Source organism: Lutjanus erythropterus, chromosome 6 (genome assembly GCF_056507025.1).
Source record: "Lutjanus erythropterus isolate fLutEry1 chromosome 6, fLutEry1.hap2, whole genome shotgun sequence".
In the NCBI taxonomy this organism is placed as follows: domain Eukaryota; kingdom Metazoa; phylum Chordata; class Actinopteri; order Lutjaniformes; family Lutjanidae; genus Lutjanus; species Lutjanus erythropterus.
The window spans coordinates 32514627-32537886 of NC_139322.1; the positions used below are offsets into that span (position 1 = coordinate 32514627).

A 23260-nucleotide genomic window follows, 5' to 3' on the forward strand; every position below is an offset into this window, starting at 1 on the left:
GGTTCAGGAGGCAGCTCTGTGACAAATACAAGAGGCAAAACAGAACAAAAAAGCAACAATTTACATAACTTCAAAAAAATACACTCAAATCATAGAAAAGATAAGTGCAGAGTCACATACTGTACACGCTAATGCAACTGCAAATTAGGCTGAAAGCCAAAAGAGCACTGAAGGACATCTTGAAAAATAGATTTTATTCTCAGCAGGATGAGCAGTTTAGATAAGGATTTGGTTGAACCAAAAGGGAACTGTGTCTATAAAAATGAAATCACATTCAAAGATGAAAGATTTGATGTGGATGTGGCCTGTCACCACCAGCAGAATGCAGCCTTTTCACCTGAATTTGCTCATCTTTTCAATACATTTTCCTAAGTACCGACTGCAGGATTATCATTTTTCATTTGTACAGAGCCAGCAGTGGTCACAGGTTGTTTCCAGTGCTGCTGTGATACATCAGTCTGTGCAAAATGCTATGTTTTGGTACACACATGAAGCATACGTGAATCATACATGCAGATTAGTGGTTTAAATATAAAAACCTTTTTTTTCAGACTCATAATACAATAAATCATAAAGGCACCTCTGTTTTTTGGGTTGACTTATGTTGTATTTGGATTAGCGGTTGTGTCGCTTAAAAGCAGAATTCAAGAATGTACCCCCAATATAAGCCTACTAAAAATTATGTTGTTTTATGTGTAGAGTTTGTTTTCTTGTTTTCCTCTGTAACAGATATGATATTTTTCTAAAACAGGCTTAACTATATATTATATTGATTATTTTTCTTAAAGGTTAAGTCTTATTCTGTAGTTTTTCCTCTAAAAAAAACCAACCTCATTTAAAGACCTAAACCATCAGTGTGGTACAGCTTGATTCCACGGCTGTCTTGCGTTACGGCTGCACCACGTCTGTCAGCGCAGATTGTGGCTATTCTACACAACGCTGCAGCTCTCCGCTCTGCTCAAATACACCCCAAGTCAAGTTTTTACAGACTCTGAATGAGCGGGCAGGAAGTCAGACACAGAAACCGCACAGAGAATCTAGCCAGTTTTGAAAAATGAAAACCCCCGTGCTGACTTGTGATCATAAAAAAAGAAAAAAGAGAAACTATTTAATTATGTCTATCCATGGTAGTAGCACAAAAGTCAAGGAAAGTGGACCAAATTAACAAAATCTGAGCAAGTTCACATAATCAGGCGGCAAAATGCCCCGCTGCTGTAACGCTTTCTCAACCGTGGCGCAGATGTGCCATGCCCAGTGGACTCAACGGTTTAGTCGGTCTCTCAATACTTTCTGACTTCCTTACCCTGTTTTTGGCCTCAGACACAAGCCCTCTGGTTCCTACTAATGATGTAAAGGCTCAGTAATACTCTGAAACAGCTGGGCACTATACATTTTAGCAAACATTATTCAAACAAAAGTAAATGCATACAATATTTTAAGCGGTGGATTAATTTTTAATTTGCTGTGGCTGCAGGACGTTATATGTAGGATTAACTTACAATGAACTACAGTGTGTGTGTTCATGGTAATGAAGGAAAATGTTAATAGTTTTTTGACAATAATGGGGGTCAAAATATCAAAATTTTGCTTCACAGGCAATACTCATTAGTAGGATGAAGTCATTTCTGGTAATCTTTTCATAGAGACAGTGTGCAATTAAATCCCGTCGACACCGGAGGGGAAAACAATTCATTGTAATCTGTTGAATTTTATTATTGCATGAACTTACAGATGCTAAAAAAAAAAAAAAAAAAAAAAAGTCTAAAAGCTGTATGTGGTGGAATGCACCGCCAGTAGGGTCGGCCTGTTCTTGATGCAAACATGTCAAATATGGCAGCTTGGTCAGTGCCCCTATGCTTTAAACTTTAAGCTTTTGATGTGCCATTAAAGTCAGGTGATGTAGTATAAAGAGTGAAGTCCAAGTCAAACAAACTCAGGACTTTCACCCTGGGCTTTGTGTGCAGCGTGAAACCAATAGTCAGCATTTACTCCTTTTTAACTCATGTAACGTACAACTTTACATTAAGCATGTTAACTTAGGTAACCAACATACTTATTTTAAACCAAACTGGAAGTGAGAACCTGAACTTTGCATATCAGCTGATACTGAGCACCTATCCGATATCAGCGCATTAAAAATATATTTTTTTTTTTGATAGAACATGACTTTACCGTGTGTGTGTTTGTGTGTGTGTATATGTGTGTGTGTTGGGGTGGGAGGTGGGTCCCATTTCTAGGTAAGTTAAATATGTTTTATTGCATTGGTGCACAGATTTGTGTACTTGCCCACATGATACCACCGTTTTAAGCAGTATCTGGCATTGTTTCGATATCGATACTGGTATCAGAGCAGCCCTAGTTTTTACAAGCTACTGAGCCCGACATCAGCCATCAGCAAGAAGAACAGGAACGCTGTGGGATCCTGACAGCCTAAGTGGGTGTTAAATTTGCTAATTTGGCCAGACAAAATGTAGAGTTTGAAGCTAACTAAGCTATTAAAGGCCTGGTTTTGGTCTTTGTTGGGTTAAATGGTGATCTTAACTTTTGATTCGATCAAATAGTTGTGAATATCAAAGTATTTCGCTGCTGGCCATTCAGTGGGTCATTTCTCAAAGAAAATAAAGATAAGGAGAAAAGGCACTGATACCGTTTTACACCAAATTTAACATTTTTTTTAAAATGATTAAAGCCTTTCTGTCTTTGTTTCTGATTCGTCCACAAAAGCTGAGACTCAACTCATGTCTGTGCAGGAGAGCAGAGAGAAAAAGGGTTTTAAAAGTCTGTGTGTTCAGCTCACAGTACTTTTGTAGCTTCTAACTTAATCTTTGTGGTTTGAAGTTTAGCTTCTCTCTTGTGTCTCTGTTTGCATTTTCAGGCATCTGCTTCATTTCACTGTTGCATGCTCACTTTCAACTGTACGAGGCTTACTAAGTTACTTATTGCTGACGAAAACCAAACACTGCCTAATAATAAAAGCTTTTTGATGTGAAAATAATGGGACTTTTATTGTGATGAACCCATGTCACCTTTAAGTGGGTGCAAACACCACGCTGGGCTGAATCAAACCATGTCAAGCCATGCAAACTTGTGCGAATAGAAAAGGAGCAAAAGCCACAGAAGCTACCGACAGAGGCAACAAGCCTTCATTGCCTCCACTGAAAAAGGTGAAAGTTAGCGTGTCCACCTGGGTGTCATGCTTATATCACGGCAAACTGGAACTGGAGCCAATAAATACCTGTGACCACCAGAGTCTTTTGACCCAGGAAGTGATGACAATTGTACCCATTTCGTATTTCGTATGTAACAGTGAGTTGAGATTGACCACATTACTGAGTTTGTCAATATGCCTCTTTGTCTTTGGTAGACATAGGGTGCTGAAATGCTCCTTTCAGCTGCAAGCATTTTGTTAGCATTTCAGCCCTGTGTTGCATATCATGACACTGATTGTTTTCCCTCTGGTGGGTGTGGTTTTCAGACTATGACATGTTGTGCTTTGTCTCTATTGGATTTTTCCAATTACCAAACATAAAGCTTTGCCAATAGGGCTGTGATAATTCCAACTGCTTTTTGTACAGTTTGAAATAACTCACTTCCAACAAGTCCAACAACTCTAACAAATCACAGTTGGAGGAAAAGTGAAATGATTTCACAATATTAGATTTCACCAGTTGTTTTGGCAGCACACCTGAGACTCAATTTTAAATCTCATTGCTTCCTTTTTATTCTTACTTGGACGCCACATCCTTTACACTAAAGACACAAAGCCAACCAGAAATCTGTTATCCCCGACACGACTTTCCAGCCTCACCAACTAATCAACAATTCATTCCAACAAACTGCACACCAACAGTTGTGTTGCTGACAGAGCCAGGGAGTGTGTTGCGTTGTCTTTGAGCAGCGAGCTCATTAGAAGTCTGTCTCTGGTCAGATGGGTTGCCAGCACAGCAGTGACCATGGCGACACATGACTTGGCTGCCTGGTCGTTTGTCGTACACATTGAAGCCTTTATAACTGAGGTGCTAGCAAGTGTTATATAACTGCACTGTGAAATAATCATCTGTCCATGTAATTTTCTCACCGCTTTCATAAGAGGTGAGAATTTCATAACTCCTTCAGAACCAGACAGGAACACTTGTATTGATGTGGTGCAATAAATCCAGTTTTTCTGTTTATTTTGCTCGTCTGTGTCACATTTTTACATTTTCTCTTCAAACACCTGTTTGCCTTTTCTCTATTTCTCATGCAGGTACGCCCTTTACCTTCTTTTTTCCTGCGCAAATCAAGATTGTGTGTCATATGGCATCCTTTCAAAAAGCCTGCAGAGCTAAGTGGTTATGATGTCTTCATGTTTACAGCAGCACTGGCAGGAATACACACACTCCACTAGCTCTTCGCCCTGGCTGATGCTGGAACAAAGAGCACATAGCTGGAGGAGGGCCACCAGAGCAGAAAAAAAAGAAAAGAAAATGCTAAAAAACATGATGCAAGCCACTCTGACCTACTGGGTTGCATTCTGTGTGCATGTCTATGTGTATGCTGTTCATTTCGCAACTCTCCTTCGTTTGGCAAAAACGCCCGACTGCAACTGTTCTGTTTCTCTTCAGGCCACACACTAGCTGAGCAGTGGCATTTGTTGTGTGGGTGTAGGAAGGTTTTTTTTTTCCCAGCTACTGTCGAGTATTGTCTGAGGGAGGCAGTACACATGAAACCGCAGTCTGAATATGATCAAATCAGGGTTTCAAGTACTCGTATTTCATAATTTAAGCTCCCTCAAGCCTGCGCAGTAACATTTGAAGCCTAGAACATAATATTTGGGAAAATAGTTTGCAACTGAAGAAGCAACTAAGTGCAGTTTCAATTTGAGCCCATCACTTGATTAGCAAAGGCTGATAATGGAGCTCAGTAGTGCTCTCGACAGAGCTCTCACCAAGCAGGGAGCAAGTGATGCAATCTCACAGCCCTCATGCTCGCCTGAAAGGAGGAAAATCATTTTACCGTCCTGAAGTCAGTCTGTCTCTCTTGTCAATTTTCCACCTGATAGCCATTTCCACCCCTCCATACATTCGCACGCATCCAACACACACAACCGTGCTCTTGTGTAACCTAACCACCACCACCCCGCCCCGCTGTCAAGTGCATGAAACGGACCTCATAACACCCCGCCCCACCCCTCCACAATCGTGCTTTCCACCTCGGAGAATATCATATGTAGACCTTTCAGCAGCTCACTAGTGAAGACAAATTGCTAGCTTGTTTGGTGGGGGGGCCTCCAGAGAGTGATTCATATTAATGGCTAGCTGGCAGTGGAGAGCGGGCTGCATATGCAAACTCCATTAGCAGGTTAGGCTGGAGTGTGTGACCTGGCAATGCCACCGTGAGCTGCACACACAGGAGGGCAGGCTGAGGAGGGGAGGGCTGCGTTTAGAGAGAGCTGCAGGTGCCTGCAGTATGTGTGTGTGGTGCAGTTAGACTGGTATGTCAAGTTAAACCGATGATCCCTTTCCTCTGGCCTGTAGTCAGCAGGCGCTCTGTTCATTTTTAAAGGAGCAATATATAGCAAATGCTTGTGCAAAAGTTAGTACGTCAGTGATGACAAGTCTGACATTCTAAGTTGATCAGCTGTTTATAAGTATCAAATGTCTGTCAATGTAAAGCTAAGCCTGTTATCCTGAAAACAAAAGTCTAGTTCAGCCTACCAGACTCCCTTAATATATTGCTCAATTTGACCATTATAAACATCTACTCCCTCACAAAATGATTAATGATTTCTTACAGCTCGTGAACGAACTTTGGTCCTTTTGCTATTAAGGGGGGATGGCACCCCCCATCCTCCCCTCAAATCACAGACTGCCTGCAGTGATTTTTATTCACCTATACTGTTTTGGCGTGAGTTGCCATGTTTTGGAGATATTAGCCATCGAGATGTCTGCCCTCTCTTAATGAAAAGAGATCGGTTTGTGGGCCTCAAAGCGGCAAAAAAGCAGTTTACTTAAGTAGTTCCTATGTGAAACTGCTCAAAACAAGGTCAGAAAGCAGACATCTCCACGGGCAATCTCTACAAAACTCTGTAACTCATGGCCAAACTACCTAGATGGATAAATAGCACTACTTGATTATTATATTATTCTGCTATAATATTTATAGTAGAATAGGTTGGTGTCACATATGCAAAGCCCTTAACTTGACCTGGCTGATAACATTTTGCTACTCTAGTTTGTATTAAAGCTACTACAAAGAATTTGCAATCACAAAATATAATGTAAAAAATAAAATTACACACATTACAACAGATTAAAACAATGGGCTTTTTAAAATCATTAAGTTTTTGAGAATTTATTCATTGTTTGACTGTCAAGAGTGTTTTGATAGGACACCATTTTCCAAAGGTTTCAGTTGTACACTCTGATAATTTTAACAACAATGAGTAAAAAGATGAAAGCCCAGTCTACTGACATATTCATTCTTGGTTCATATTCATGTAGTGTTTCATTGTATTACCACTCTGTGAACGACATTCATTATGCTAATGTTCAGTTGGTGGTTAAAGATTAAAAATAAAAAAAAATACTCATCTGCAAATAGCTGCTAGTTTGTGAATGGACAGATGAGGGAAGGCAATGGTTTAGTTAAAATCAGAGTTTTTTTTTCTGATCATAGAAATCTCCCTACTTGATTGCAAGATTCCAGCACCGCAAAGTTTAGGAATAAATGGTGCAAGTGGAAACTAAAATCAGGGAATCACATCAGGATTCATCCAAGCTAAATGGAAATGTTGAGATGTCTTTCTCTGGACAAAAATGTTGAGCATTCACAGGACTCCACCATGTCCAGGGCAAAATTATTAGCGGGTCTGCTTTTACTTTTAAGCTCAACAGCATTCAGTATTAAAACGTAAACTGTAAATGCTGGTGCCAAAAGATTCACGAAACAAAAGCTTGCTACATCAGACAAACAACAGATGACAACAGAGATGCTTCCCTGGAGGAACATACATATATATGTTTTGTAGTTACACAACACAGCTGCTCAATTAATGAATGTTGTTGCACGAGCAAATGTTTTCATCCCATCTTAAATAACAGCTTGCACAAAGTTAATATTGAATAAATATTTTCAGATATAATCTTGTTAACTGCTGTTCATGGCTTGCTGTCTATTCTGTCATTTACCCATCTAAAGGAACAACTTCATAGTTCTAAATTAACTTGTAAAAAAGAAGGTGTGAACATCAGTAGGTAATCAAATGTTTTTCAGCGTGTGAGATTCATTTAGTCAACATTTCATATGTTCTTCTGTTCATCTCCATCTCATTGTCAGGTTGTAGGTGCAGTACAGGATGTGAGCATCAGTTAAGCTTTTTTAAGTCAAGATGAAATGAAAAATGCTTTTAGATCACCTGCCCAGTCATATTGTGTCATATTTATAATAGGTGATATCCTCTGGCTGCTCAGCTTCAACTCTGGGTCAGAGTTTCTGCTAACTTAGCTGCAACAGAACCGGGCTCAGCAGCTAAGTTAGCCAACTCAGTCCCAGGGTGCCAGGAGTCAAACCAAACAAGCAAAACACCCTTATACTGTATTCACGGATGTCAAACCACTGAAGGACTCAGAGGCTGTGGTTGGTCCCAGTCTTCACCCAGAGCTCCCACTACAGGAAGAGTCAGCCAGGTTAATGGACCACTGTCTGTCCCTTTCTGGCTGCGTGGGTGTTACATTAACACTCATTCAGCACTATTGGCTACTACGTCAAGCCCGTCCCTAACTGGGTTGTGTGTCAAAGGAAACCCGAGATTTCCAGAACTCTTGCAAATCCCACCCTACTGTGCTGTGATTGGCTACTAGTACGGTGCTGTGATTCACTAGTTCTCGTTGCCTCCATGATGCGTCCTTGTGATTGCCAGAAAGACTTTCTAAAGTTATGAAACAGTCTATTTTAAACAAAAACCCTGATCTTTTCCGAGCCTTCCCACATAGTTTTTGTTTCTAAATTTACCCAAATAGTTTGTTGGCCTAAACCTAACCAAACTGCGACTGAAAACTAAAAATAATCTTAACAAAACTGAAATTAAGTCAACTAAGTCTAAAAAAAAGTGGCATTGAATGCTACTGTGTGGATGAGAAAAGTGCCCTTTGAATATCTTTTCTATCAACAATGAAGTGTAAATATTGAAGTTAACAGTGTGTGGGTGTGTGTGTCTCGCACTTGGCTGAGGCGCACACTAATGTCTCCACAATCACAAAACACCTTTCATTTAAGTTAAAACAGCATGCACAAGTGTGTGTCTCTAAAATTAATCTCACTAATAAGGAATAAGGAATTATTATTATCATTATAAAGCCTAATAAATCTAAATAGACCTGCAAAGTGCACAAGGGACAGGATCACAGCTGTCAGATCAGCTTTTACAGATCAGTCAGCATGACAGCTGGAGCAACTGTAGTGTTTGTGTCTGTGTATTTATTGGGATCCAGAAAAACAAGGATTAAACAATTTTGATTGATAACATACAAAATGAAACAGACATTATGTCTGAGCATGAGACAGCCCTGCCCTGGTGAGAGAAACGTATGTGTGCTTCTGTCAGAGCCTGATGCTGGATGGATATCTGCTGGATAACCTGGGCATAATTTTGCACACAGGCTATCAAACTTCAGAAATACTTTCTGGTTCTGTTTGCTCCACCTATGGTAGTGTTAGTGGGACAAATGAGCAAGGATGGGAGGAGGATATGAGGATGAGGAAGAAGAGGAGAGGGAGATGGAAAACATCTCATGGCCAAACTACTTCAGCTCACACCGTCTCTCTTCCCCATTCCTCAGCCAGTGGAGCTGCATAATATTGATGATGATAATAATAAATTATAAAATACAACATAATTTCAAGGTGCTTCATTGTAAAATATAACCAGATACATGTCTGCAAGACATTAACAGTTCATTTATTGTATTACAAATTGCAGGTGTTAATGTAAATTAAACAATTTATACATGAAGCTGCTTTGGAGACGTCTCTATATATAGTGCACTCTTGCACATTCACTTCTCAAACCAGGAAATCTGTCTCCTCCTCGTAAATCTGCTGTCATGCTGCCACTGCTTGTGCTCCTCTCGCACCTGCTTCTTAAAGGTGATGAGAGCTTTCTGATTGGTTTATTACATGCTTGGCCTAAACTCGCCCATGAATTAATCAAGGTATTTGGGCACAGCTGATAAGTGTATCTCACTGTGCGCTGCTGGCGCAAGGGCAGGATACCCCTACACCCATGGCGCAAGACGGCAGCCGAGAAAAACTGCAAACACAGCAAAATATGAGAAAATCAGAAAATACAGGAAGAGGGCAGGGTGTGTGCAAATACAGCCACCACCACACACTTCTGGCGGGTCATAAGAGTATTGAGGTACTACATTGGTAGCAGTTCCAAATTGGTCAGTACCAAAAAACTGATAAGCTTCTGGACAAACAATTTGATATTTATGCAGCATTAATTGCCCCTAAAGGCCAAATTCAGACAAAATCAGGTTTTGCTTTGGTTAGCTGCAGCATTGTGTGGCAGCGTGAGGGTTGTGCAGGGATGTTCATTTGTGCTTAGAACGTAGCTAGTGTGAAACATCCAGGAAATAATGTTTCATTTTTCCTTATTTACCAGCATTCCTGCAATCAGTGGTCTCTCTCCCCATTCAGTCTCTATCATGCACAACCACGGCTGAATGCTCTCTCTCTCTCAGACAAAAGGACAAAAACCAAAGGAAGCTTCTTTGATTCATTATTTTGCAGCGAAAACCCAAAGGTCAGAACTGGGTACGTGAAAGAAACCAAGTGAGGACAAAACTAGTAATCATCATTTGGTACATGAACTCCATCCACGTAGCACCCAGTTTCACATATATTTCAGGGAGTGTAAAAGCACTCAGATCGCTAGCTTACATAAATGGCCACTGCAGCTTGACACCACGTTGACTCTGTTTCAACTTTTCCACTACTCCTCCTTGCTTGTTTTTCCAGCATCCCTTCCCCTGCTAACGTAGCTGTTAGCAAGTGTGCAGGTGAGAGAGATAGAGCGTGTGTTGTAACGTTAAAGCTGTGAACGTAGCAGTGTGTGTACAATTTAGGTTATTTGTCTGCAAATAAATGCTAGAACTCCTCACGACAAAGGTCGAGGTCTTGAATGCTGCTGAAAGGGGTTAGCTCTGAAGAAGCAAAAGCTTCACCCAGGGTCACTTAAGCTGGACTGACCTTTAAGGTGGACCAGGCCTGCTATCCTCATTTTAGTGACAAGCTGCTGTTCCTTTGCTCAGGTGATGACCACAGCCCTTAACTCCAGTTACTTCAATCGCTGAATCTTTTCAGATGTTTATGTTTGCATCAAACTACTGAAAGTAATATTGATCAATTGATAAGACTATCAGTATCAGTAAGCACTATTGGCATCGATAAAATCCTAGCTTTGTCCTCCCTACTCATAAGTGATGATTTAAAGGAATTCTGTTTTTAGGAAAATCCTGCACCATATAGTTTTAACTTAAAAATATTTGATAAGAATGTTCAACACTGGGTTTGGATTTGATGAAATGATATCAAACCTCAACCCCATGTTTAAATATTAGCAGTATAATGTTTTATTGGATTCATGATCTACCATCATCAGGTACATTTTGTCACTTTATTTCAGTGGCTAACTCCACCTACATCAATCCTACACACCACAGCATGAATAATGAGCGAAGCCATTATCAGCTTTCACAAGCCCACATTGTCACACTGAATGCTCCTATGTAATGCGATTATGCACACATGAAGACAGTCACAATATAACTCCCTTTCGACACTCTCTTTCCCACAGATACTTGCACACAGATGTGGACAGGGGGAGACTGGCCAGTGTCCGAGCTGCAGCCCGGCCCTCTGTCCCGTTCCCACTCTCCTCCCCTCCATCCTCCTCGCCACAATCCAGCCTGATCAATCCTCTTTATAGATTTCTCATTTTCATTTATCTTCCAGAATGTGCTTTCCTCCCATTTCAGGTCTTACAACAAATACCTCTGGATACCTTCTCTCTTCTGCTGCCAAATCCTCCCTATCCCTGCCCCCTCAAAAAAAAAAAAAAAGGAAAGAAAAAACAGCATCACTTGTGATTAACTTCTGCAATGAAACTCTCCTCAGCAGCAGCTAATTGAGAATATTCAGTGGAACACGCAATCTGCATTTTTTTTTTTGTAAATGTATGTACCAAAAGCAAAACACTAACCTAAGTGTGCTGTCAGGGTAGATTACAGTACGATGGGAATGCGTGCGTGAAATCTGACGCAGCTGCCCAGGGCTGCTGGACGGGAGGAGGAGGAGGAGGAGGAGGAGGAGAAGGAGGAGGAGGAGGCAGACGAGCCAGAGAGATAAAGAGGAAGCAAGTGAGAGAGAGATAAAAGAGAGAGACAGAGACTGAAAATCAACAGAGCCAGTCACAGGTTGACCTTTGGCCTTGTGTACCTGACGATGATCAGCAGTCTCTCCTGTTCGGTCCGTCCTGTCATCTCTTGCTGACATCAACATGCTGTATTGTGCTGTTTCTCCCACTCTGTCTCTGTAAGTTACATCGCTCTGCTTCTTCCTCCTGTAGTCTCTGTCTCTCTTTATCCTGACATCCTCACACCCGAGGCAGCAGAAATCTGTGTGTTTGCTGCTGTTTGAAAAGATGTATTTACTTTATTGACAATACAGTTGAAAATTACTTTTGAAATAGTCCTTTAGTCTATAAATAGCTGATATTAGCAAAGGAAGATAAGACATGTTTGCCAAATTTATGTCTGAGGCTGTAGAGAACAGTGTTGCCAACCCCAGACTTGCAAAAGATCTTGGAAGAATGATTATTTTAACCCAAGCTATGACCTTTCCCTAACCCTAACCAGGGGTGTTTTGTCCCTAAGTCAGGGATACTCAACTTGCCATGCCTGGGTGCCACTTCTGCAGAATGACAAGAGACGAGGGGCCAGTTAACCTTCAGGGGTCTCAGTCCTAACTGAGAAACTGCAGTGATTGCCATGCTCGGAAATTGTTTTTCATTTCAGCAACATCAGACACAGTGATTCCAGAGTGTTTCATATTTTTGTTTACAGCACAAACTCAGTTACATAATATGGAAGAAGTATGTATGCCAGATTTGGATTTTTTTTTCTTAAATCAACACAACACATAGACGTTGTGAACAGCAGTTCTGAATATGTGCGCAAATAACTGTGAAAAACACGTACTAAGAAATTGTGACAAGTTGTTCTGGTCATTCACTCAGTATGAGTGGTTGCACAGGGTCTTTGCTATGTAAAGATGACAAAATGACTCATTCAACTCATTCAAATGGACAAAGAAGTGGCTATAAAGTTATTCGTGCCACCAGTGATTGTTAGCAAAAGATAAATGGGGAGGGGCAATGTGTGAATGAGTGTCAATGGATCTGGGGGCTGCAGAGCTTTAGTTCCTGAACATAAAAATGTGAAAACATCTATGTTTTATCTAATTCACGTAATTTTAAAAATCTCATGGTAACTCATTGGAAAGTGTAAGGGCTTTGTCAATATTTTATGCTTGTATGATAAAAAATCATCAAGACATTAATGAAAAAACACACCCTATTTCATAAATACAACATCTACATTACCGGCAATGTACAGGACCCCAAAGAATTAATAAATAGACACCAATAAAAACATTATTCATCATATGAAGTGATACATTTTTCTTGCAGTGCTACCAGGCTGGAACACACTGACACTAGCACATTTTGTTTTGTGATGGTGCCTGATAATAGCACCTGTGCACACAGTTATTATCATTTGGCAAATTAGTGGTTTAGGATTGGTATGACATGGCTAATTCAACTTTCAAGTTCTCACTGAATTGCCTGTTTTCACTCATCTTTGCCAAGCAGCAAATCTGACCGTAGCAGATCAGCTGCACGCAGAAATCTCGCGTCTCTGTAGACAAAGTTACAGCGGCTGGACCCACTTTACTGGAGAAAACAGTGCCAATCGATTTATTCTTGTCTGAATTAGAAAATGGACAAACAGTACCCTGTCTGGGACCAGATTTGAGAGTATCACTGCCCTAAACCTACCTAGATCTAAATCACATTATAAAACACAGTAACTTTGTACAAAATGTACAATGAAGAAACACATAAATCTCACAAGAATTTCACATAACTTTGGTTCCCTTCTACACACAACCCCAGTATTGACCAATGCAGAGTCTACATATGCATGTCTATGATAGTAACCCCATCAACCTGAGAACTAACAGACCTGTCAGTACAGTGTGAGACACAAGTATTTCCTCATATTGATCTTGACTCTGTCACTGAAGATACAAAATTGCAACACTGCTGTCATCTTTAGCGACAAAACGCTCAATTAGAGTAGGGTTGTTATAGTGAAAGGAGAACCATTCAGGGAGAAATAAAAGATCTTAGATCTCCCATAGCCCTGAAGCTGATTATTATACCCCGCTGCCCTCCATAGTTTTCATATTTTATATTTTTTTAACCCTATTGTCAATTTTCTTTTTCTGCCTTTTGACTTGCAGTACATCTCTTTTTATCTATTTATTTATATTTGTTATTATGTTTATTGTTATGCACCAAAATGCCAAGACAAAGTTCTTGTATGTGAAAACCAACTTTGCAATAAATCTGATTCTGATTTTGAGACAGCCTTGTGGCCAAATCGACCTTGAAGGTCTGACTTGAGAGACGTCATTTTACTATGTTTTTAGCCTAAATCATCACTGTAGATGCTTGCGTGCGCGCATACACCATCTGTACCAGGGGTGTGGGGCGTGACGATGTACACACGAACAGCATGTCGGGGCTTTAGCAGACTTGGATTACACCTGACAAGTAGTATGGAGGTGTTCTGTGTTTGTTGTTTTTTCCCCTTTGAAAACTAGTCACCATTCACTTTAACTGTTTGGGAGATTCTGTTTTCCTGTGAAACTGCAGCAGTGTTTTGTGGACTGAAAAACTAAATCCGACCTTCAGTCAGTATGATTTTTGGCTGACTTAGTCCTTAAAACACTGAACACCATAGATAGCTGATAGAGAATCGGTGTGAAAAGAAAGAGAGTTGTGAATGAATGGGGCATAAAGATGGTCTTCCCGATTGAGTTTAATTGACCTTCATTTGTCTTCATATTTTCTTAAGTGGTAGCAGCAGCTGGTGTGCAGTAAAACTTATATTTTGAGCCACTCTAGCCTCTAGCAAATGCTGTGACGAAGTCATGACGCCAGCACTAAAAGGGTCTATCGAACACAAACATAAATACAAACACTACAGAACCAGGGTTAAGAGAAATGCAGATGGAACAGAGGGTGTTCCTCTGTGTCGATAAACACCACATCACCAACGATAACCGCTCACCTAAAATGTCACCTTGTGAGAAATACAGCCCACGTGGCATAAAAATAACAGAGAACTCGATTTCCATTGATCATAAAGTTGCATAGTGTGAAATTACCAAGTGGTATAGTGTGAACCACACAGTGACAGTGAGACCTGTATCCATGGCGACTCGCCTGCTGACCAGGCAGGGAGCAGCACTTTGACTCACGGCATTCAAATGCATCCATAATGCAACCTTCTGATGAATATTATACTATTATAATAAAAGCTAAAAAGATCAAGTTAACCCTCAGTTCGTCTGATAAGGTACAGTGGCTCTCTGCTACCCGTCTGCTGTTTCTCTGCTGAATCAAATTAATCACAGAGCAGAGCCTCAGTCAGCACTGCAGCACTGGCAGCTCTGAGGCATTGGATGCATGTTGCACTGGGAGAGGAGCCTACAGAGGACCAGATGACACCATATTGAAGCTTTTAAAAATTTAACATGTTTTGTATTCATTTACATCTCTCACAAAGTCAAAGAGAGGTCACAGGCTGTGGTTGACAGCGATTATTATTTTTCCCAGCACGACGCTGATGTCTAAAATGTCTGATCTCTTGTTTGAGCAAATTATTGAATCAACTGCTCATTTTCATATATTTGAATCCACATTTTATCAGCATTAGTCAGATGTTTTACAGCACATGTTCAGAGTAAAACCTCTGATAATTGCCTACACAGCTTTGTTTGATTGTCAGGTAAATCAATATTGAATCAAATGGGACAAAAAAAAAAAAACCTGCTGCTGAACCACTGAATTGATTAATATTTTCAAGCATGTTGCACTTGTTGCCGCACCCTAATAGGTGGTGTCAGATCAGATGTTTTCTTTACTGTTGTTTACTGTTTATTGTTTATATGATCTCCATTAGCATTAATTTAATCTTCACAGAGTACACGTGTGAGGGATTATGTACACTGAGCAGATCATTATTTCTAAATGCAACAGGGTGGTGCAGGGGTTTATTATGCAATACTGACCCACAATTTACTTAAAAAGAATCTATAATTTGACAAAAAATATTAATTTTAAATGATCTTATTCATATACAAATGATTTTATAGAGTCTGTGATATAAACCTTGGCCATAGCAACAGTCTGTTTTTCATAGGAAAAGGTCTGCTATTCAGAAATCCCCATTCACACCAATCAGAATGGAGTATTTAACAAAGCCAGGTAATAAGTTTAATATGAAATACAGAAAAAAGTAAAATAAAAGAAGAATGATCCTAACACAAATTATTTTAGGATTTAAGAGTGGAGTGATACATAAAAGCTAAAGCTATATATTACATATTACCTAAAACACAGGATATTTTACACACAATTTGAAGCTTTTTGTATCAGGAATGTAACTGATATGAGTTGGTAACAGGCTCTAAATCTGTGCAGAACAGTTTAAATGATTTATTTTAGGTTTGGGAGGAGATACTTTATTAGAGCCTACTTAGTATTCCCAGTAAGACGCTGATGTTTCTGGATGATTTATTTAAGAAGAATTCATTCATTCATTTTGCTGATAAAAAAGCAGAATTTTAAGACGAGGTCTGGTTTTGGATGGTTTGGTGTGCATTTAGGAGCTTTAGGAAAATTAGATGTGGGTTAGAGCCAGGCTTGTTCCAACACCGATAGCAGTGTCAGGAAGTGCCTCTGATAGTGCCTTCGATGCTGCTATCAGTATGGAAGTATATATTATATATAATACCCTGTAATTTATAAACCCTGTTCACCATGGCATTCATTCTCTGTATGTATTTGTACAAGGCTTTAACCTGAGCCAGGCCATACAACAACATAGCAATCATGTCACATCCACACAGAGATAGTAGTATACAGCTGTATATTGGTATTGGAACATTAAATCATTCAATGAATCATTAAAAAAAATGCGTTTTAAAAAATTAAACCACTAAACAGCAGCAGTGACATCAGTGATCAGTGTGAGGCCGGAATCAGAGAGTGTTTTTAAGTTTCAACCCACAGAGAGCCTTAGTTCAGCGGTTGTTTTCTCTCCTTTGTACCCTTTGAAACCTGCTGTTTAACTGAAGTGTGCTTCCTCTCGCCCTGGGCTCTGACTTCACGTAACACCATCAGCTGCCCGGGGGGGGGGGGGATTTACCCGTGCTGAAAAATCAGGCGTGATGCTGTTGAGTGCATATGGCGTATATTAATGTCATGTCTTGTAAATTACCGTGACGGTCTTGATGCGACCGCTGCCCCTGGTGCAGGTCCAGCCGGATCGGTTGAACAGGAGGCTGCAGACCTCCCCCTCCAGGCAGGGAGCCATCTCACACCACTGACGGCTGCGCACGATTCGTGCTGGGAGGGTGAAAGACAAGAGGGCAAAGAGGCAAATTAGACAGACAGAGAGAGAGAGAGAGACTTCAAAATGTCAACTTTTTCTGGAACAAACAACTAAACTGTGCTTTTTATGCTCAGTAAACAGGAAAGCGTCTTCATATGTTGATGTGTCGACAAGCCTGTAGTATTTTAATGAGGTTCTTGTTGAACCACCGTGTCTGAATTGCCTGTGGTAGTAACCTTTACAGACCAGCTGGCGGTCCATAAATTACTCTCTAATGCTAGCTTTCACTGCAGCCACACAGAAAGATTGCTTATTCTTTTTGACATTTTGTTATACTTAATATTCCTCCTGAAAGGGTTTTTAGGTAATTCAAGGTAAAAGCTTCTGGATAAAAAGTCATTTGTACCATTTTACAACATAATATTGTTGGATTTCATGTCTTGAAGCTATATTATACAGTTTTTTGGTCTCTTTGTATTTCACAGTTCCAACACAGTTAAGACATTATAAGCTGTAATTAAACCGAAACTAGGTTCATTATTAGACAGTATGATACCTTTTATTAGACTTTATTAGCAAGTACTTGGTGGCATATTACAACAGAACTGTACTGTATACTAAAGTGTGCATTGGTCTTGGCTAATTAGCCAATTGTATTGGACCAGCCAAGAAAGTGTCTCAGGTAGCAGATATGTGATTTCAATTGTAATGTGTCCCTAATTACCCTTTGATACAGTCTAACACGTCTCTAACAGTGGGAAGTAATACCTTCAATTCATAGTTCAGTTGTAATTGCACCCTAATTGCCTGCTAATAAAGCCTAATAAGTGTAAAATGTCTACTACTAATTAAAAGTATAGTATTTCTAGTTTTGGTCTAATTTCACACAAAGTACAGCATCTTATTCATCTTATTATTGTACTGTAAAATAAGTATGATCATTTTTTTTCTCAAACATGCACTCAATGGACAATAGTCACCCAATTTTATTAACATATCCCAAAGTAACACATCACAATTTCCCTCAGGAGGCTGTTCAGTCTGCACCACACCCTCTGCCCTTAGGATCTTGACTCAGATAAGGAAAAATTCTCACAAAAAAAAAAAAATATATCGACAGAGAAAAAAAAAACAATACACCACACGGTTCCCCTGTGACATCTTGAAGTGGTTTGATTCTGTCTTTCTTTTCACCATCAAGGCCAGACATAGTGTACAGTGTACTCAGTACTGTATATCACAAGGATTTTGTGCATGTCTTCAGGCACAGAAGTGAATAAACCTGCAGCGTACAGCAGGAAGAGCAGGAGAGCAGGTTCACTGTTAGTTCACAAAAGTGGCTGAAAAAGCCCCAGCCGCCTTATCCACCAAGTTCAGCAAAACTTCTCAACAAAAACTCTGCAAGTAAACAAGGAAAATGACAAACATTTGCAAAAGAACAGCAGTGCTGTTACCGGGACTGCACTGAGTTTGTGGAGCTTTAACGATGCCAGAAACGGTCCGTTTTTGGCTGAAATCAGAAACGATCATGTTTTGTATTTTCACGCCTGTATGCATTTTAAAATACAAAAAGTCACTGTATCTTGTTACACAACATAATACAGTGTGATTAATTAGAGGCTGCCTTTTTGAGACTTTAAATCTCTGCAGGGAGTCAGTGCCTTATTTTTATTTATTTACCTATTTTTGGGGCACTTTTTGTACCTTTTTTTTTTTTTAATTAAATAGCATCACTGGAGAGATGACAGGAAATGACAGGGAAGAGAGGGAGAGAAACGGGGAACAAAATGCAACAACGGTCCCTGACTGGATGCAAAACGGGGGCATTTCTGTTTATGCCACATTGATGTTAAAAAATATCTCTATTTCAGGTTTATATGTGAACCTGTGAAGAACAGGACAGGTGTCATGGGGGAGAATACTAATTTATGCATGCATGTCTGCTGGGATTGGCACCAGCCCTCCCACCCACACCTAGGACTCTCAAGGATAAACTGGTATAGTTAATGCATGGACGGATTTTTCAGCAATGCTGTCCAGTTTTGGCTGCTATGCACATACACCACAAAGTAGTATAAAGGGATAGTTCAGATTGTAGGCTGTAGGGTTACTTATCAGTAGTGAGTGTTGGAGAAGCAGAGAGGAGTACCAGCATGGAAGCTAAGAAATGTATTGCTCTGGACAGGGTCAACAATAAAACATATATACCATTTTCCAAGGGGAAACTACCATTATATAATCCAAATATTGTGCTTTCTAACTCAACCAGACTTCATTGGGCAAAATTAATTACTTTGTCTTGCATAACGTAGGAGCAGCTGCTTTATTGTTGCCTCAATGTATTTGTTTTTTGTGTTATTGTGTGACTTTTTAAAAGGACAGTTAAGAGTTGCTGAAGTCACACAATAATTCAAACAAACAAACATATCATGGCAGCAGTAGACCAGCAACTCCTGTGCTATGCAAGGTAAAATGACTAATTTCACGAATGCAGGTTGGTGTGGAGAGAGTGATATTTGCCTTACAAAACGGGGGTTTTCCGTCAGAAAAGGCTGTCTGGCGAAAAAGTAAAGCTGTGAAAAATTGTAAATTTTTTTAGGTGGCCCTTTTCGAAGTGACTAAAATGCTTTTTGTTGCTGATCCTCACCAGTAGTACATTGCTTAGCTTCGGTGCTGGTGCCCTTCTCCACTTTGAGCATGCCGACCGTCATCTACTGTAGGTGATACACTGATGATGGATGAGTACCCTACATCAAATAATCAAAACTATTCCTTTAATGCAGGTCAAAATAAACTTTTGTCAGGCAGTGGACTAAATGCGATTTGAGAAATGCATTTTGTTTTGACACTGGATGGAGATACTGCAGGCGTTTGATGCCAACCTTATACATCCATATTTGGACTTTTTTAAAAATAAATCAATGCTATTGGTCATCCTTTATGTCTGTTTGTGGGTTTTATATAAATATTAAATATTTAACCACTGACTAAGCAGCATTCATTTAGTTTAAAAACAGTTTTTTTCCCCCATTTCCTGAAAAGCGAAAAACTGAAAACAGTTTTGGACATACAAGGTATCTGCCTGACAGCGACAATATGATATCCTGTAAACATGTTGAATATATTACTATTTAATCTCATGTTCCTCTAATTCATGTGCACAAAGCCTTAATACAATATCAGGAATCAGTACTATTTCAATACATCGATTAGAGAGAGAGAATTACAGAATAGAAAGGCAATAAAAAGCCAACAGGCTTCAGTCGTCTTCAAGTTATTTGTCTGCTGTCAGAGTAAAAGTCAGTGATGCTCTCATTCTCCTTCTGCAGTCTGTCTGCATGACATTGAATTAGCATTCGCCTGTAGTCGACGCTGATAAGCACTGATTGTTCTTTACACAGCGTGCTAAAGCAACACTGAAAGGTTATCAGCCCTCTGCGGACCTGACCGGGGCCGCTGCTCCTGCCTACCCACGATCCCCCCGGGGCAGCACATTGTGGAACGAGGTAACATGGTCGGCAAATTGAAAGAGAGGAACTACAATTCGTTGAATGTCCACAGGAGAGCTGAGGGCGGAACAGAGAGAGTGGGAGAGTAAGGAGGTGTGGAAAAGGGAGGCCTTGTGACATTTTGCTGTGAGGTATTCCTCGTCCAGGCCTTGTTAACAGTCTGAAATTGGTCTTTGGAGTGTCAGACCCCGACTGCTGCTCTGCAATAAAGATCTGTCATCTACTGGTGTTTATCAAGGCGGCTGAACGGCACCCTTATGTATGTAACCACACACACGTAGAAAATTACCTCTCTCTAGATATAAAGCCATTCTCCCTCAGCAAATAATAGATATTGTTGACACATGGGAGGAAGAGATGGGTTTTTTTAGCCTGCCCTCACAGCTGGGAGACGCAGCAGTGGAACAAAACAATCCAGAAACCTGTCATCTCATTGAACCGAACAAGCTTAAGAAAATATTAAAGCCTCGCGACTCCAATCTGAGACAAAATGGTCATTGCGGTTTCACCCTGAGCAGAGATTCCTCAGCGAGCAGGGGAAAATCTAAAGTGACCTTCCTCCTGACACAGCAACATGCCGTGGTGAATTTTCATTTTCACAGCCATCCGTCAGGCGCAACAAAGCGTAGATTTATCAGTCAGTTGCAGATGTAGTTTTGAGTACATTACAGGGCCAGCAAAACTCAATTTCCAGGGCACAGAATAAAAGCTGAGCTGGCAAAGCGGCGGGAGTGCTGACTAACCGTGGAGTGCATCAGCCCAGCCAGCCCGGAGTCGCGGAGGTTGGCTAAAATAAATGCATTTTTCAGCTGCTGCCACACTATCCAGCCACTCGATAGCTTGCCCTTGTTACTTTTTCAATGCCATCCATGACAGTGTGACTTGATCTATGATGACTTGATGAATTTCCTGGTGCCGTAAGCCGTGGAGCGGGTCGCACAGGGTTGGTCGGGATTAGAGCGGCACTGTGATAACTTCATCAACGGCGGCAACATGAATAACACAAGCTGCGACAAAATGGCACCGCTGCACTTCGACTGCAGCCGGTCTCTATCCATCAAACCTATCTGTCCAATACGCAGACATGTAGACATTAAAAAGCTTACATGGCACAACCACCCACACATGCATCAACAGTATCCTGAGCAGACTTTAAAGGGATAGTCTGGATTATTTGAAGTGGAGTTATATGAGGCTGTTATTGATAGCCAGAGTATTAACTACAGAAGATGGCGGTTGAATTTAAATGTAGAAAAGTCATAACCCATCAGCCATCCCTACCCCACTCTTGGTTGCACCTCCCCCCTAAAACAGCCACCATGTCCAGCAATGACTCCACAGTAGTATTTGAACAAAAAAAACAGCCACAATGTCCTTGTCGTTTTCTACAGTGTTGTTGTGCATAATGTTTTTAGCAGCTTACATGACAAAAATCGATACATTTATATGACGTAAAATCGCAGTCCGATCAGTCGATCACTCTTCCCCTGACCGCCATCTACTGCTGGTATTACACTGACTATGGATAACAACCTCATACAACCCCACTTCACTAATTCTCAACTATGCCTTTAAGCTACTGAGCTGAAGCTGTCTGAAAATATCTGTCTGCTGTTATATAAGTATCTTTTACATGCTGCTCTATAACAAACCTGGTTTGTTGTTGGATCTCTCAGCTGGTGCAAATGATTGAGGATTATTGTATCTCTCCTGGCATTATGGTTTTATTATGATAAGAATCTGTTCAATGTTGTGTTTGAACATGTTTGCCTCTTTTTGATGGTGGCAGCGTACAGCAGCCGCAGCAGCAGAGGTGAAACAGCTGGCTGCGGTGGTTAAAAGAGAGGGAGAGGGAATCTGTCTGTCTGGGTGGCCCGTCCCATTGCCGTCACTGTCTGAGTCCCACCCAGGGGACGTCGGGCCTGGCTTGTCAGCTGCCAGGGTCCCTGCTGGGGTACGGCTCTGGACCTCCAACTAGATCACATGTAAGACCATCTGTCCCCCCCGCGCACAGTGCCAAGCCCTGCCCTGCCCAGCACAACACGGCACTGCCAGACGAGACTCAGAGCAAGGCAGGAGGCACAAGAGTCCCCTGAACTAGGCGCACTGTTATGTTCTGATGAAATTCTGCCTCTGCAGACGTAAAAAATAACATCAAATTTTTACTAAAGCCACAGGCAACTCATTTAACATGTATTTAGATGAGGTACAAGAGACAAAAAGACAATTTTAGTGACAGTTTCTCAAATGCTAAAAGGAAAAACATCAAGAGTGTCTTCACTGCACTGAAAATGAGACATAAAGAGAAGAATAAATCAACAAAACAATAAATTCTGTGTCTCTTCTGCTAATTTAATAATAATAATAATAAAAAAGATTAGCTAACTAGCTTAGCTGGGCACCAGAAACACTGTAACAGGTTTTTACAGGCTTTCTGGCTGATGTTAATTAAGCTTCAATCATGGATCAATTTGTAGTGGCCAGATTTCCAGCCCTCTGTCCTCTACGCAGCGCAACCTGCTACCAGAGGCCTGATGGTCTTTCAGTTCTAATTATGACAACAGAAAAATCCACATTTCCAGCGCAGCCAAGCCACAAACGACTCCATACTTCATCATAAACTGTGTGTTTTGTTCAGCAAGCTGTTGCCGTAAATGACTGAGATTTTTCTGCTGCATTTTTTTGGACTTGTTTTCAAAATGGCTTCACTTTCAGCCTGTATTTCTGGCTGGTAATGTTTGACTTAGGAAGTCAGACCACAAATGATCACAGGGAATCAGTAAGGTGGCATCAAACCAGGATGTTATCACTTGGCAGCATTTTGATATTACTGCAACAATCTAAACTGATTCTTTAATGTTACATCTGTGTATGTCATTCAGTCACACTGTAATAAGGTTTGCTGGTGATGATGAACTTCGAACAAGATATTTCATGTTCAATTTCTTGCTGGGTTACGAATGTTGCTTTGGGGAAAACACTGCACTGCTGTCACAAACACATTCACTGACAGATATTGAT

The 23260-nt window shown here is 40.6% G+C and overlaps 1 protein-coding gene across 2 annotated transcripts in view; it reads right to left on the reverse strand.

Moving 5' to 3' along the window:
- The window catches only part of tafa5l (TAFA chemokine like family member 5, like), a 76962-nt gene that overhangs the window by 13919 nt on the left and 39783 nt on the right, over positions 1 to 23260 (reverse strand). For both annotated transcript variants that reach the window (XM_084721691.1, XM_084721690.1), the window contains exon 3: positions 16617 to 16744. In XM_084721691.1, coding sequence (XP_084577817.1) covers positions 16617 to 16744 — 128 coding nt within the window. The remainder of the gene's footprint in view (positions 1 to 16616; positions 16745 to 23260) is intronic.